The 16477-nt window shown below is 36.8% G+C and overlaps 3 protein-coding genes across 4 annotated transcripts in view; 1 reads left to right on the forward strand and 2 right to left on the reverse strand.

Annotated features, from left to right (window-relative positions):
• prdm6 (PR domain containing 6) overlaps positions 1 to 16477 on the forward strand; it is a 128704-nt gene that overhangs the window by 59162 nt on the left and 53065 nt on the right. The window lies entirely within an intron of this gene.
• LOC113033150 (GTPase IMAP family member 8-like) lies at positions 1492 to 7659 on the reverse strand. The gene is made up of 3 exons (XM_026186576.2): positions 6929 to 7659; positions 5960 to 6026; positions 1492 to 4990 (listed from the first exon to the last, which is right to left on the reverse strand). Exons 2-3 carry the CDS (start codon positions 5985 to 5987, stop codon positions 2190 to 2192), a joined length of 2829 nt encoding a protein of 942 aa, XP_026042361.2. The 5' UTR covers positions 5988 to 6026; positions 6929 to 7659; the 3' UTR covers positions 1492 to 2189.
• Positions 14084 to 16477, reverse strand: part of LOC113033146 (uncharacterized) — a 12590-nt gene continuing 10196 nt past the window's right edge. Inside the window, exon 5 of the mRNA XM_080309113.1 lies at positions 14084 to 16477. This exon is cut by the window's right edge and continues 1250 nt beyond it. Coding sequence (XP_080165239.1) covers positions 14723 to 16477 — 1755 coding nt within the window. The 3' untranslated portion in view covers positions 14084 to 14722.

Raw genomic sequence — 16477 nt, forward strand, 5'->3', positions numbered from 1 at the left:
CGGCAAAAATATTATCCTTTCCAACGAGTTGATTTGAACCGTGAAGTCCCCTTAAAAGAGCCAATAACTTTACTATACACTTTATTTGACCCACTAGGTTTAAATCTGGGACTCCCCACCATTTGACCTTATAACTGAAGAAACTTCTCGGATGAGAGGTGAAACGTCTTCAAGCAACAGAAGTCCAGATGCTTTTCTTTGCAAGCTCCTTTGACTATTTTCAGTGATTGTACTCACCAGGTGACACTCTGACGTTTTACTCAGTGCTGTTAAATCTCCCTTGGCAGTTCCAAACTGAATCAGGTTACTTGTAACCACCTTCCATTATCAGAATATCAAGGTGTTGCCTTGTACAAGTATGACAACAGAGTAAAGGTGATGTCTGATACAGTTACTGATAAATGACCAAACACTGAGCATTCCCTGGATTCTTTATGCTCTGTTGCATCTGTGCAAGCTCCATGCATTGTCTGAACCTTCAACAACAGAAAAAGGTCGTACAAGTCTCAGGTGGTTTTATGTCTAATCTAAGCGAGAATCTGCATTAGTTGTTTTGTTATTATTGGGATGTTTTTCCACTTTGATTAACCAGGCACGTACAGGACACCCAAAGATCTAATTGTCAGTGATAAATATCAAGTTGAGCTAATCATCCTGATCTACATGTAGAAAATGTTCACAAGATGTGATGGCAAGGATATCACTTGCTATGCAGGGCAAGGAGCAAATGGTGGCAAAGGGCACATTGCCTTAACTAGTTGAAAAAACAGAAATGTGTGGATTTTGGTCCATTATCAAAAAAACTGACAGTGGGTTTAAATTAAGATGCGGTTAATAGACTTACATAGAAAAAGCAGTTTGTGTGAATGGGTGAATGAGTAAAAACTGCTGAGTCATAACCACAGAATCAAAACCTGTATATGCTTTAGGGACAAAATCAATGGACTACAGTTCTTAATTTTTGAATTCGGTTATTTTTTTCTGCATGATTGCCACAAGCAGCAAACCATGGAGTCTACCTTTACAAGTTTTTTAAAATAATTTCTTGTCCTAAAGAGCTCACAGCATTAGTACAAGCTGTGTTATTCCAACAGTGGTGTTTCCACCTCAAACACTCACATTATTATAATTGAGAACTGTCACTGTTCTTCCTATGTACATGTACGTTTAAAGAATGTGGCGTAACTGTCAGGTGTGTAGATTATTTGTTAAGGTCTAAAAGATGATGTCTACCCTATAAACTCTGTGAAATAAATTTTCTGAAACTGGGTTTAAATATGAAAGGACCTTTTGAATAAAGGCAGGACATATTCCCTTATTTCAAAGATTCAAAATTGAAGAAACAAATTAAATCAAGCTTTTCAACAAATATGGTTTGAATTTCACTATGAAGTGTGGTTCCATGCTTAGGTTGCCTGTACTTTGTTACATTTCCTTCACTTTAAAGTGAACAGTTTACGGTCTTTTTTCCAATCAATCAATATCCGTAAAGAGTCTTCAGCTAATGTTTGCTTTTATTTAAAGTTTACTGTGATATTTCTCAACAGTAGTACTTATTCATTGTCCCGTAAAGTGATCATCAAAATTAACGATAAGAACATCAACTGGTTTTTGTCCAAAATATGAAGCTTACATTTTAATATATCTCTACACAGACTACTTATCAGATGCAATAAGTATTTTATAAAAACAAAAAACAATCAGGAATTGAAACATTTTTATCATTCTGAAAAAAGAGACATGCTGTGCCAAAAAATGGTTATATACTGCAATAAAGTGTTTTCTGTAAATAACAAACACATCTGAGCCAAAGACATTTTGTGCTTTTCGTGAGATTATTGACACCAGTGATTGTTTTTAAATGGAAAAATATGCATTACTTCCTGCAGTAAAAATGGCATGATGCAAATTAAACGAGATCTTTACCTAAATGATTTATATGATTAGTTTACATTCATTCATGTTTTTACTTAGCAGGCAACATTTTCTGCAGTTAAAAAAAAGAAGAAAGATTGACAGTGATTTTAGAACATATTAATCAATTTGTAATAATTTGAGTATATTATGTTATATGGAACTACATCTACATCTATCATACAGCTATAACAAAAGTATTTGTTTATTAAAAGCTTTAAAACCAAAAGCTATCAAAGTTAAATCAAACTGACATTCAGGTAAAAGAGCCCGTTTCATAAAATGCTGCAAGACTTATCTCCGTCAGCTTTCTGTACATATTCTTCTATCCAGTCATTGATTTGTTTATCATGTTCTAGCTGTAGTTGGTTGATATCTTCTTCAATTGGCTCGCCCTCATTTCCTATAGAAAGATTGTAATTCAGCTCATCCATTTCTTGTTCCTGTTTTTTCTTCAGTCTGTCAAAGTCTCTCTTGTATTCTCTCTTCATGAGCAGATGTTTAAGTATGATGGCGTTGCTTTTTTGTTGTTTTTGCTTCATGTCTTCCATCTCACTGTCATGCTTTGCTCTCAACGCTGCAAAATCTACTGAATATTTCTGTCTGAACTCATTGAATTCTTCTGCTTGCTTTCTGGCTTCTTCTGCAATTTTCTTCTTCATTTCCTTGACTTTTGCCTCATAGATATCCTGCGCTAATTTCCAGTCTCTCTCCTCTTGTTCTCTCCTGAGTCTATCTTGTTCTTTTATTTTGCTTTCATATTCATTTCTTTCCTCATCATATTCTTCTTTGAGCTTTATAAGCAGCGCTTGTTCCTCCTCTTTCCTCTGTTTGTCTTCTTGATTTCGTTTCTCCCACCATTCTTTGCGTTCTTTTTCCCAAGCTTCGCGTTCTAATTTCATCTCTTCTCGGTTTTCCATCAGCTTTCTGTCAGCATGTACATTTTTTTCACATTCTGATTTTATTTTCTGCTCAAGAGCTTCAAGTTTTTCTTCCCACTGCATTCGGAGTTTTTCTTCATATCTTATTGATGCTATGGTCTCCTGTTCTCTCTTTTCCTCCTCTCTCTTTGTCTTCTCTTGTTCCTGGTTAATCAGTTCTTCCTTCTCCTTCAGTACTTCTTCTTTTTCTGCTCTTTCTTGATCAATTTGTTTCTTTTTCGCCTGTATTTCTTCATCGCGTTTCCTTTGAAGTTCTTCCATCTCTTTCTCCATATCTGCTTCTTTCTCTTTTAGGATCCTCTTCATTTCCTTTTGTATGGCTGCCTCAGCTTCTTGGAACATCTCTGTAGTGTAGCAGCTGCCACCATTTTTCTTCACCATTGTTTGTACTTTGTCTAAAAGCTCTGCGACTTGTGAATGATTATTTTGATCTCTGTTGTTGAAAACATGGTATCTTCCTCCACAGTCGTCAATGAGTTTTTTAACAAAGTCATCGCTGACTTCTTCCATGTAACTCTCTATTGTTTGATCTTGAAGATCATCTCCTCTGGTGAATATAACAATAATGAAGTCTTCTGATTTCTTGCCAAAAAACTCCTTGATGAGCTCTACTGTGTCTTTTTCTTCTTTGGTAAATCGACCAATCTGCACTACCAGTAAGAACGCGTGAGGTCCTGGAGACAACAAGCTGATGCATTTCACAAGCTCCTGTTTGACTTCATGGTTGGACAGAGTCGTGTCGTACAAGCCTGGTGTGTCGACCACAGCAACTGGATGGCCGTCGACCACTCCTTTTGCTTTTTTGCAAACCTCTGTCACTGACTTCATGCAGGTTTTAGAATAAAAGCATTTTTGGCCTAAAATGGTGTTTCCAGTTGCACTCTTCCCACAGCCAGTCTTCCCAATCATCACTATCCGGAGAGCATCTGGGCTGTGGTTGGGATTATCAAAGGATTCTGTCTTCTGTGAAGGGTTTCCTTTGAGTTTAATCAATCGAGGCTTAACAAGCATTTGTCTTGTGAAGCACTTAGATCCCATAGCTGTCATCTTCTCCACAGTGTGCAACACCTCAGAGACCTGCTGCTTGTCTTTGATGTTGAAGATGATGTTTCGTCCTCCACACTTCTGACAGAGCTCCTGGATGTTTCTGTTTTCACTAACAAAGTTGACAACAACTGGATCTGTGGGATCTGATTCCACTGCAAAAAGAATCATGGTGAAGTCGATGACCTGAGATCCAAATTCATTCTGGATGATCTCTAACTCTCGCTTGTTTTCGTCACTGAGGGGTCCCACAGGAAGGACCAGGATAAAGGCATGGACACCTTCGGGATTCCAGAGAGAAACACATTGTTTTTTGCAGCTCTTTATTGCCTCAGGAGATTTTCCATACCAAGCAGGCATCTCTACCAGGGACACTAAACGTCCACACACCTGTGTCTCCTTCTTAACACATTCTGAGGAGTCAGCAGGTTTACCAAACTGGTGTTTTCCTACAATGGCATTGGCTGCTGAACTCTTCAGAACTTCATATGTCCCACACAATACCAGGTTAAGAGGCGGTTTAAAAGCGACTGTTGTGGTGTCAGCTTCTTCACCTCTGTTTAGATAGCCTCCTCTGTTTTCATTCACTATGCTCTCCATCTTTTCCATGAGTTCTTGAAGATCCTTTTCTGGCAGATCTTTTTTGTCAAAGTTGATTCTCTGCTGCCTTTGTCTACAGTCCTGTATGAGTCGATCCACAGCTGAATTTTTTTTCTCCTCACTATGTGTCAAAATGACCATTGCATATTTAAAAGCATCTTGACCAAAGAATCTTAGGATGAGCTTTAGTTTTTGTCTGTCTTCTTCACTGAATTCAGAAGGCTTTATCAACAGGAGGAGAACATTTGGTCCAGGGGGGCAAAGAGCCACACACTTCTTCATTTCATGCTTCACCTTCTCTCCAGCTAAACTGAAGACATCTGAAGTTTTCACTATTGTTAGTTTCCTATACTGTCCTTGAGTGACTGTAGTGGATGGGGACACCTTTTGCAGAAGATCCCCAGTCAAATCTTTTTTCCCAGTGATGAAGTTGGTTAGAATTGATTTTTTACTTTGAGTCTTTCCAAAAACCAGAATCCGAAGTTCATATGCTGTAAATCAACAAAAAAATTATTACGTGTTCCAGCACATACATACATATTTATATCTTTTATTTCTTTTATTCTTTTTTAACTTTAATGTTTTTTTTAATTATTTGTAAAAAAAATATCTACTTTTTACGGGGAAGTGTTCAAATAATCTTTTTAAACTCTCTTATCCTTCTCCCCCCACTGTGAAGGTGTGAACACCAGCCTTTTTAAAATTTTGGTGCATCAAATGATAATGTGCTAAAGCTGCTTGTATGTCTCACTAATGCACAAGGGGGCACATTTAAGAAATTTGGGGAGAGTCAATGCTTTTTATAGCTGTAGTAATTGTCCTTTAGTTTGTAAATTAGAAACGTGTAACATGTTCGGGATAAGTGTCAAACAGCTTTAAAGTTTATTGTTTCTAGATTCGGATGTTCATGTGTTTTGGTCAGGGTTGGACTGGGTCAGAAAATTGGTCCTAGCATTTTTTAATCCCATTATGTCCCTTCATCGTTGTCTTACCCTGTGAATTTCACATTCCTTGATTTCTTCCTCACTTCTCCATAAAGCTTTGTTACTAGTTCTTGCTAGTACTACAATTAGCTGCACCAATTTTTAGTTTCTTTTTATTGTTTTCATTTTGTTTTCCAGCTCCACCTCTCCGCCACTTCTTCCTGACGAAACTTATGCGTATGCAAGATTACCAGTCCAGCCCTGGGTTTGGGTAAAGTCATAACTGTCCCTACTCCCAACATAACTAGTGTTTCTAACTGTCATTCTAAGTGTGTTAACGGGAGTAAACGTGGCTTCTGGTTTTGTTAATAATTTTCTTTGTCACCTTTATCCTCCCTAACACATCCTTATTTTCTTGTGACTTTTGCCTAGCACTGGGCTTAACCTGGATTTTAGCTGTCCTCGTCATGCTCAGATACTTGCATTCTTTCTGTCTTGCTATCTGTGTTATGTTCTGATAAATCTCGCCAGACTCACCGCGTGATGAAAGAGGTTGTGATGCCATAGTGCCACTGTGATAGAAATATGAGAAATTGGTTGGTGTCTGTTGGATGAAAGAAAAAGGAAGAGAAAGTTGTCATCTAATAATAAACCATCAGACAAAAAGAATCTGAATACATGGACCTTTAGAAGAAACCTTAAAACTCCAGTGGGCTCTATTGTGTGGTGGATATGATGCCACAGGAGCAGGTAGAATAAGTGCAATATCATTGCCACTGTAGGATCAGCCTGTGGATAGCATGGCTACAAATATTCTCCTTATCAGATCTGATAATAATGGCTCGGGTACTGGAGTACAAAATATATGTTTTATTTAATAATTGCAGTGTCATTACATTGTTTTCCCTATGGTTATGAGAAGTCAAAAAGTTTTGACAAGACCTGAGAATGTGTTGTATATGTAGTATAGTGCAGTATAGTGGTGTGGTAAAGGTCTGTCAGTGAGTGCAATAATATTATAAGGCAGAACTGGCAGTTGTATAAAAAAAAATGGATGTTTAAAAAATGCAAACAATCATCAGAACAGTTTAGTATCAAAAGGCTTCCAACTAAAGTTGAATTATGAAAATAAATAAAGTAAGTCTAAATTATTTATTCATACTGGTGAACCTTATATGTAAATTCAGCTTGGAGAATTAAAGTCAGCTTCTTTGTACGTAGGATTTAAAAACTGACATGTCTGGTATTGCTCGTATCATGTTGTAGAACATTCACCCCAAAGTATAATATGAATATATACAAAATGCGGTACTTTAACTTACCTGCATTGCTGTCATACACTTAATTAATATACACAGTTGTGACTAATCTATTTAAGACCACACTCTTTTTGTAGCACAATTACAGATTTTATTAAGGACTTGAGTCTACCATGACCTACAAAACCGAGAACAGATGCAGTTATAGGTTATATTCATTGCCTTTACTCTTTGTGAATGTACTTACCGGGTGAAACTGCTGATCGTCCTCAGCGGTTTTAAATGTGCCTTTGCAGATCCAAACTGAATCAGGTCACTCGAAAGTACCTTTTATTAACAGAATTGGGAGGTGTTGCCCTGTACAAGTATGACAGCAATGTAAAGGCTCTATCTGATAGAGTTAGAGCATTCTCTGCATTGTTTATGCTCTGTTGCATCTTAGCATAAAGAATTTTTCTATCAGTTGAAGTCTATCATAAAGGCTCCATCCACCGAGTGAGTCTTCAAAACATCTTCCTTCCTAAAAAAAAGGTGATACAGGTCAGCTATCAGTCATAGGCATGGTTTCATAATTTTATACTTAATCCATTTTAGCATGCTAATAAATTTTTTGGATGAGTCTTATTTTGATCAACTAAAACATACAGGACATGTAAAGGTCTTATCTAAGACTCCAATCACTGATGACTGTTTCCTGTTTGATGAGTATCAGCTCGAGTCACGTCGCCATTCTGGCTTACAGCTAGCTTACTAAAATATTATTGAGAGTGCTTCACTTGCTACCCAGGGCAATGAGCAAACCATGGGCCAAAAGAAAGGGGCTTAACTTGTCTAACTGAAGGGAAGAAAACTGAAATCTGTAGATTTTGGTCCATCTGTAAAATACCATGCACGCTGTAAGATCAAAGGAGTTCTAAGAAAGGTGTTCTAAAAATGTTCTTTTTCTAAAACATCTCAAATGTGGTTAATGTCCTGTATTTTTTGTGTTTTCAACTGAATCTACACTAGTGTGTCAAAACAGCAACCACTTAATTTGGTTTATATTTACAGAAAATCGATAAACTTTTAGGATTTTAGGGAGCAAATACTTGTGAAGGTCAAATTTGCCTCAGAACACTAGAATAGAACACATTCATATAGATGGTTTTACTGTCGGATGAACTGAATTGATACAAAACCCGATGAATGTAAAGCAAAGCTGAATCAGTCGGTCAGTCTGTGAGAGAAGGGGCTTCACTCCCCGTTCAGCAGGAACTGCAGAGGGTCTACAAAATAATCTGCGGTGACCTCTTCTCCACCAGTGCTTCAGAAGTATCCAGTTTGCAGCCAAACACACACAGAGCCAGACCTCAGAACCAGCTATCATTATAAAAACATGCCTTAACCTGGCATCCCACCCCCATCTGGGTGCCATGATTTAACTGTGATAAGATACTACAGAAATTTGAACTGGTTTTGGTTTCTAAATTGATACAGCTCTGCCATTTAATTCAGCGAACCATTCTTTTAACTAAATGATACTTTGTAAATCTATGTGTATCAGCGTTTGATTTAGTTCATACTTTTACTACTACAGCTGTTTCCTAGTTAAATATAATTTGACCCATATGAGTTGGAAAGTCCTGCTAGAATTATTTGGTATTAAATAATAAATAAACGGCCAAAAGTAATTTACAGTTAATGCACATTATATTACTTGGATTTATGGGTGTAATATACACTATAATATTAAAAGCATTGGTGTCATATCATTTAATCTTTGAATTTAGGTGTTTTTCATTATGTTGCCATGCGTGTATGGAATTAAGCACTTCAAGCATCAAGCAGTCTTCACAAACATTGTTGAAAAGTAGTCTAGGGTTAAGGAATAGGGTTGTTCTAAAGACATCAACAATTTAGTTTATGTAAAATGTATGCCCTCCTAGATATCCCACAATCAGTTATAAGTGGTATTATAAATGGTAAAGTGGAAGCAACTACAGTAAATCAGCCACAAAGTAGCAGATCACATAAAGTAAACTTGTGAAATTAACAGCAGTTGGTATGTAGGTATAATATTTAGGTGGCCCAGTACTTTTTTCTTAATAGTGTTTCCTCTTCAGTTCCATTTTTCTTTTATGTCATGTTGTTGAGAGTGTTCAAAAACTTTTGGATTATACGAATTGACCCGAATTCATTTATGATATTTTATACCACTCTTGTTTATTGGACGTGGATTGGAGAACATCTGAGTATATGAGCAGTGTTTGAAGTTACAGGCCAACTTAGGACTTGTTGCAGCTGGTACAGTAATTAAAAGGTTCACAAGATGAAAATGATATTGTCAAAGTTCAACAGTGGAACTAAAAACCCAAACTGAAAACAGGTCACCTGAACAAACCTTTATCAGGAGAGTTTGAAAGGAGTGCTCTGTTCAGCTATTACAGCAATGAAATGGCTATGGTTGACTGAGAAACAACATTACTGACATATTGCTCATTACTGATGCCCTGTGAGTGACATTGTGATATTATCATGCAGTCAGTCATTTAGAAAACAAAAATAATTATAAATGAATTCATTTGAGCTTACATTTTGTTGCAAATGATGTTTTTGCAAACATGTAACCACTCGACTACTTATTTGCGATATTTGTTAGGACAATATATAACCATGTAACTCGAATGTCCATTAAATTGTTTTACCAATGGTTTTATTTTTAGTGTGTTCATACTTTTAAACTTGTGAAGTACTCTTTTCTTCCTTTAATCACCCAGGACTAATATCCTATCACTAATATCCTGAATATCTCAGCTGAGTCTTTCAGGTATTAGCCTTGAGATAAAATGTATAATGAATGTGTTGACTACTTCCTTGTGAGTCACTACGTCCTATCTCTTATTTAATGCCAGCACTGAACAAAGTTATCCTTTTGCTACTAGATAAGTAATATTATCAGATCACTAAACATTTGTCTTTCATCTCTGTGAGTTGTCAGACCAGCGGACAAATCGTAAAAATGAAACTCAGTCTTATCACATTCCTTTATGCACATCAGTGCAACACCCACAAACAGTCCACCATATGTACTGAATGCCTTGACTTTAAAAATTACCATTTAGATGTCAAAACCATGTGATGCTTTACAAGCAGTTTGCCATTATAACACAAAGTGGGCAATTGAGCCAATAAAGCTCATAGACTCATAGAAAAAAGAGTGATGCATCACACAAAAAAGTTTGAGAATATAATTTTATCGAAATCCTTAATAGCAAAAATGAGATATGTAGCATTCTTGGTATTCTGAAGTTGTGGTGTAAATCCATGTCCCAGTGGTCATTAAAATTACAGTTATAGCTGCCACGTGGCAACACTTGCTTGTAGAAGGACTTTTTAATGGGTGTAACCACCTATTATAAAGCTTTTATTTAGCTTTAGGTTGTCGGGGGTAAGTGCTGGATATTTTTTCACACTGCACAAATTAAAGAAGTAACAAACTATATCAAGATTCTATAAAGGAAATTAACCTTAGTTTTTGTTTTTGTTTTTTTTACTTTGCATTCACATTTTATGGGAATAAACTTAAACTTAAAATCAAGCACATTTTATATTCACTGTGTTAGGAACACTAACTTTTATCTTACTATAGCTCCCAACATTGTTATGCACTCTTTCCCGTTGACCCCACTTCTGTTTTTATGGGCAGTGATTCTTGTGAGTAAACCAATTCTGCCACATCAATTATTACCATTCCTACTGAGTCCTGTAATATTAGGACTTTGCTGCCAACTGGTGGTAGACAAATTAAAATGGAGATGGTATTGGCGTGAGTAGACCAAGCCTAGGTAATAAAGCAGGTCAAATAAAACATATTTTATTACAATATCAGCCTCTGCACTGAGAATTCTACTGAAATTGATAAAATTAATAATTTATGTCATGTCAGTATTTTGGATAAATATTTGTAACTGGCAAATTACAATAAGTAGAACCATATAGTGTAGTGTACACATTCTGTGCGGTTTCATTTTATAACTGTACTTGGTCAGTTTTTCCCCCAGCTTAAGTTTTAAGCAAACTAATTAACCATGACTAATATCAATAGACAAATCAACTCAGATGCTGGAGAAATGCAGATGAGAAATGTTGCACAAAAAGAAACAAAACATACCAAACTAATTCCCAGAAAGTTGATTCTGTTCATCTGGATGTTTAACTGGGACACTCCCACTGAAAAAGCTATGGGCAGAAGAACAGAATCAACTTTCTGGGATTTTCCTTACCTGGATGATTGAGCATGCACCAAGATAACAAAGTAATTGTAATCACTGCTGGATTAAACAGAAATGCAGCTGTGGGGTGGGAGTTAGGTTAGAAGTGAGTGTGCAGTACAAGCCACAGTTTATCATAGCCCACTCTGTAGGTGAACCTTAAAAGCAGAATTCCTGAAGCTAAGAGTACGGGTGTTCCCCAACCCTGTAAGCTGTGTCTTACCTGTACATCTTTAGGCACTTTGTTACTACCAGCCTGTCACAAAAACCCATACTTGATTCCTAATTGTGAAAGGTGAAAGGTGAACCTTTCACAATTAGGCTCCACCCAACAACTCCAATTAGGCTCCACCCAACAAAACAACTCAAACCAAGCTCCACTCCTTGTGGGCAGGTTTGAGTTGTTTTTATTCCCTTTATAAGCACAGGTGAAAGTAATTAGTGTCTCTTCATTTGAGGCTGGAGTGGTGTGTGTGAGTCCTTTGAGCAGAGCACTGGTGTGGTGGATCTTGATTTTCCAAAGACATAAACCCCATAGAAAATAATATTTTGATTCTGCCACTGTTGGGTCTGGCATTAAGGGTTGTGCTTTATCTTTAGAAGGCCCAATTCATGTGAGAGCCTTGTAGTTGACTTTCTGTGTTATTTGTTGATTGGAAGATGTCTCTGAGGCACAGAAAAGGGCCATTAAAATGATTGTAACAATAAGCTAGTAAGTTGCTCGGAATTGCATTATCAAGCATGGAAAGCATTTATAGGGCCTGTATATGGAGTAAAGCAAATAATATGTCATGTGAAGAATCCATTTGTCTCCTTCATATGTATATTACTATTGTCCCACCTTGTTCACAAAAACAGGATCGATCTTTTATTCTTCAAGGTTTTCACATCTCCAAACATTAGCAACACAGAGGTTACTAAATTGGTGTGGCCAAAGAGAGTGAAAATGTCTGCATATTGTCTGCTTGTGTTGATATGTTTATTTTTATGTGGTGAAGTCAGGTGACTTCCACTGCAAGCAAATGTCAGTTCAAATACATAAAAACTATCTATTTATCTTTTTTGTTGTTGTTGCCTCAGAATTATATTCTCAAGTTCTCTTTCATGCTTTGGTACCAAAACTGCAAAGTCAGTGATGTATCTCTGTCTGAATTCACTGAGCTCCTCTTCTTGTTTTCTGGCTTCCACTTGATTTTTCCTCCTCTTCTCCTCCACTTCTTCTTCTTAGTTTTCTTGCAATATTTTCCATTCTTATTCCCCTGTTCTTTTCTGAGTCTATATTCTTCTGCTCTGTTTTTTCCTGCTCAAAATTGATTGAGCTTTTTCTGCCGTACTTGCTCCTCCAGTCTTATTTGCTCATCTTGAAGGCTTTTTTCCTCCCACTCTTTTTGTTTTTTATTTGCAATTTGTATTTATTTTCCTCTTTATTTTGTTCCCATTGCTATTGTGCTCTCTTTTCCTCATCCTTTTTCTTAATAAGTTCATTCTTCTGTCTTTCTATCTCTTCTTCCTTCTCCTTCATAATCTTTTGGATTTCCTTTTGAATCTCAGACGTGTCGTAGTCACCATCAAAGGTCAAAGCAAAAAGAACAAAACTGCTTTACACTGACATATATTAACATGTCGCAATTTCTCACCAAAATTGCTATATAAATATATAAAATACCACATTTAATGCACCTGATAGCTATCAATAATGTACTTGTAGACTTTTTAAAAATTGACTTTCATGCAAGTACTCACCAGAAGAAGTATGTCAGATGTGCATGTAAATGACAGCGACCACAAGAAAAGCAATTCACATGATTCAGGGGGCTGGGCTTTGTCTTTGTATGACATTCCTATGAATCCATCACTAACTGAATAATTTAATAAGTGAAAAAGAGAAACATTTTTTTTGCAAGATATTTCAATAAAAGTTCATGAAAATTGTAAAAAGAAACATTTTTATTAAGCTTTCTTAATTTGTTTTCACGTATTCCTCAGACCTAATTTGGTAAATAAGCTACATTTCTTGATATAAATATCAAAATTACACTAAAAACAGTTATTATTGATACTGAAATTCAAAATGAGGCTTAATTTTATAACTCTGCTTGTCCATTGGTTATTTTAAGTGATGTAAAGAACAATGCCTATAGTCTGTTTTTGATGTAAACTCAATTGCTAACATATTAAGTAGTCACTAAACAAAAGGAACAACCTAAATCTAATTATACATTTAGGTTGTTTCTCAGTTATACTGAGTATGCAGTATAGTGCTAACCCCTAAACTGTCCACAAACTTTACCTAAAATCAGAGAAGAGAATTGTACCAGTATGATATGTTCAAAATCTGGCTTAAGTAAGTCACATGTAACACAAGTGTTCCCAACTTAAGCCTATTCCTTTCCCTGGAGACTGAAATGTACTGAAACAGTGACTGTGTTCGCCTACAGCTCTATCCTGTCGTTAAGTGATGACGTGACGAATCCTACTTCCGGGCCTAAAGTAGTCTGCGTTTAATATGGCTTTTGTGTTGTTAACATGTTTAATATTATGTATTTTCTTCTATTTAATCTCAAAAAGCTCCTAAAACAGTCAGTGATCACTGTTGACCTCCCTCGGCTTTTATTACCGCTAATCATTTATTTAAGCTCAGTTTTTAAAACCTTAGGATGTAACTACAGCCCAGCCCATGCAGCAGTATATGAATGACTAACCTCGTATTGTGGATGGATTATCTCACTTCTTCTCCTGGCTGAAGTTTTTTGGTCCTTTTACAGCATCCTGCCATGCGATTACATTTGTTCCTGACCACCGAGAACACTCACGTTAACTTTTATCGAGTGGAAAAAAAGTTAGCTTGTTTATATTATGCTAACATAGCTGTGTCGCTAGCGGTCACGTAGCACATCATTATATACCAGCTAGCCAAACTTCAGTAACCCTACAAACGTCACTGCTGTTTAGTTTTCTGTCTTCATTTATGTTGGAAGTGATAACAGAGCTGTACGTTTTAATTTGTTTCTAAAACCCCGCAGTCAGGACATGCTATATTGTATTTAGATAGAAGCTAGCGAGCTAACTTCCTGCAAACTTCTAACTCCGTTAAATGTCATAAATTCCGTTTTCATGGATGCCTGGATGTTAAACTCAATTGTTACACCTGGTAGAGCAGAACGCTGATCATTTTATTAAAGATGAAAGACTTTAGACAGTTTTTCAACTCTCAGTAATGCCATAGTGATCGTTTGATATATGGACCTGCAGCGGAGTTTAGGTCCAGACACAACTAGTGACGTCAGACTTAACGACCGGATAGCTATAGAACTTTCTAGCAGCACAGGAGTGCTTTACCATAAGCACAAAAAGGAAATTAAGTCATATGTGATGTAATGTTAGTCCAACCAGAAACAAACCAAACGACTTAATTATTGGTCAAAGCTAAAAGCACAGTGCCTACATTAAATCTTTTTACATATTGCTCATCCTTGTGTGTTCCATAGTGAGTGGTTTTCTTTATATGCTTACACAAGAAAAAAAATATGTCAAAGGCCGTTTTCATCTCTACTGCAAACCATTTCTTGGCAATTAGGAAATTTATATTCATCATGAGGTTTTAATGTGGGACACTGACAATGACTATGTTTACATGTAGAAACGTACATATGGAAACTTGTTTTCTTTTTCTTTTCTTTCAAAGGAAATGGCCTCCATTAAACACTCATTGATGTGATAACTTCAAATGTTGCTCACATCCAAGTAATCATCACTAAAGTGTCATCATATCAGCATATCAATGTAAAAAGTCATAAGATGGAACAGTTTTTTTCTGTGGCTTTCCTCACGTGTTCCTGGATCCACTCATTTATTTCTTCGTCGTGAGCTTTCTGTAGTTCATCAATTTGTTTTGGTTCTGGACTATACCGTTTGAGCTCACTCATTTCTTCTTCTTGTCTCATCTTCATTAGGTCAAAGTCCTTTTGATATGCCTTGTTCCTGCGCAGCTGTTGAATCATTAAATCGTTGGTTTTTTGTTGCTTTAGTTTCATATTCTCAACTTCCCTTTCATGCTTTGCTACCACAACTGCAAAGTCAGTGGTGTATCTCTGTCTGAATTCATTGAACTCCTCTGCTTGTTTTCTGGCTTCCTCTTGATTTTTCCTCCTCATCTCCTCCACTTGCTTTTCTAAGTTTTGTTGCAATTCTCTCCATTCTTTTTCCTCCTGTTCTTTTCTGAGTCGATCCTCTTCTTTTCTTCTGCATTCATGTTCTTTTTTTTCTTGCTCATATTCAGCTCTGAGTTTTTCCAGTCGTGCTTGCTCGTTCAGTCTCAGTTGTTCTTCTCGAAGTCGTTTTTTCTCCCACTCTTTTTGTTCGTTCTCCCAAGCCTCTATTTCTTTTTGTATTTCTTCGTTCCTTTGGTTTGCATATGTAGCTTCTTCCGGTTTTGATTTAATTTCTTTCTCTTTCTGTACCCACTGTTGTTGCTGAATTTCTTCCCTCCGTTTCCTCTCTTTTTCCTCTTCTGCTCTCTTTTCCTCCATCCTTTTCTTCTCCTCTTCCTCTTTCTTAATGAGTTCTTCCTTCTCTTGCAATGCTTTTTCTCTTGCAGCTCTTTCTTGTTGAATTTTTAGCTGTGCCTCTTGGAGTTTCTTTTCATGTTCTTTCTCAAGGTCCTTCTTCTGTCTTTCTATCTCTTCTTCTTTCTTCTTCATAATCTTCTGCATTTCCTTCTGAATTGCTGCCTCTGCCTCTTTGAACATTTCTGAGGTGTAGTAGCCGCCACCATTTTTCTTCACCATTGACTCAATCTTGGTGAGCAGCTGACTGACTTGAGAGCGGTTACTTGGATCATTGTTATTGAACACATGGTATCGTCCTCCACAATCAGCTGTCAGTTTTTTTAGGAATCCTTCGCTGTCTTCTTCTATATAACTCTCAACTGTTTGATTTTTTAGGTCATCTCCTCTGGTGAATAAGATAATGATGAAGTCATTTGAATTCTTGCCAAAAAAGTTTTGGATGAGCTCCACAGTTTTTTTTTCTTCCTCTGTAAAACGACCGACCTGCAGGACGAGTAAGAACACATGAGGTCCGGGAGCCAACATTGTGACGCATTTCACGAGTTCCTGTTTAACATCATCGTTGGACAGACTTGTGTCGAATAAACCAGGTGTGTCCACCACAACAACAGGGTGCCCATTAATCTCTGTTGTTTCTTTTTGGCAGAGCTTGGTTACTGATTTCATACTGGCTTTCGAGTGGAAGCAGTCCCTTCCCAATATACTGTTTGCAGTGGCACTTTTTCCACTTCCAGTCTTACCAATCAACACGATTCTGAGATGATTCTGAATTTCTTTTTGTGGAATCTGTCTGTTTTTCGGAATTTGTTCTTTTTTCGGAATTTGTTCTTTTTTCATATTTATTTCAAAATGTATCTTCTTATTCAGTTCAGACATTACTTCACGTTTCAATCCAGGCAGTGGAAACCTTCGGCGAGGTCTTGGAATCATTGTTATTTTGAAGCCTGTTGATGCCTCACCTTTCATCTTTTCTACAGC

The sequence above is a fragment of the Astatotilapia calliptera genome, chromosome 12, assembly GCF_964374335.1.
Source record: "Astatotilapia calliptera chromosome 12, fAstCal68.1, whole genome shotgun sequence".
NCBI classification, from domain to species: Eukaryota; Metazoa; Chordata; class Actinopteri; order Cichliformes; family Cichlidae; genus Astatotilapia; species Astatotilapia calliptera.

What these genes read in the sequence shown, in the direction of transcription:
- LOC113033150 (XM_026186576.2), bottom strand. Translation starts at nt 5,987, where the DNA reads ATGGCATCACAACCTCTTTCATCACGCG. An exon ending in ACAACCTCTTTCATCACGCG is followed by an intron (nt 4,991 to 5,959) that starts GTGAGTCTGGCG and finishes GTTGATTTACAG; the next exon opens with CATATGAACTTCGGATTCTG.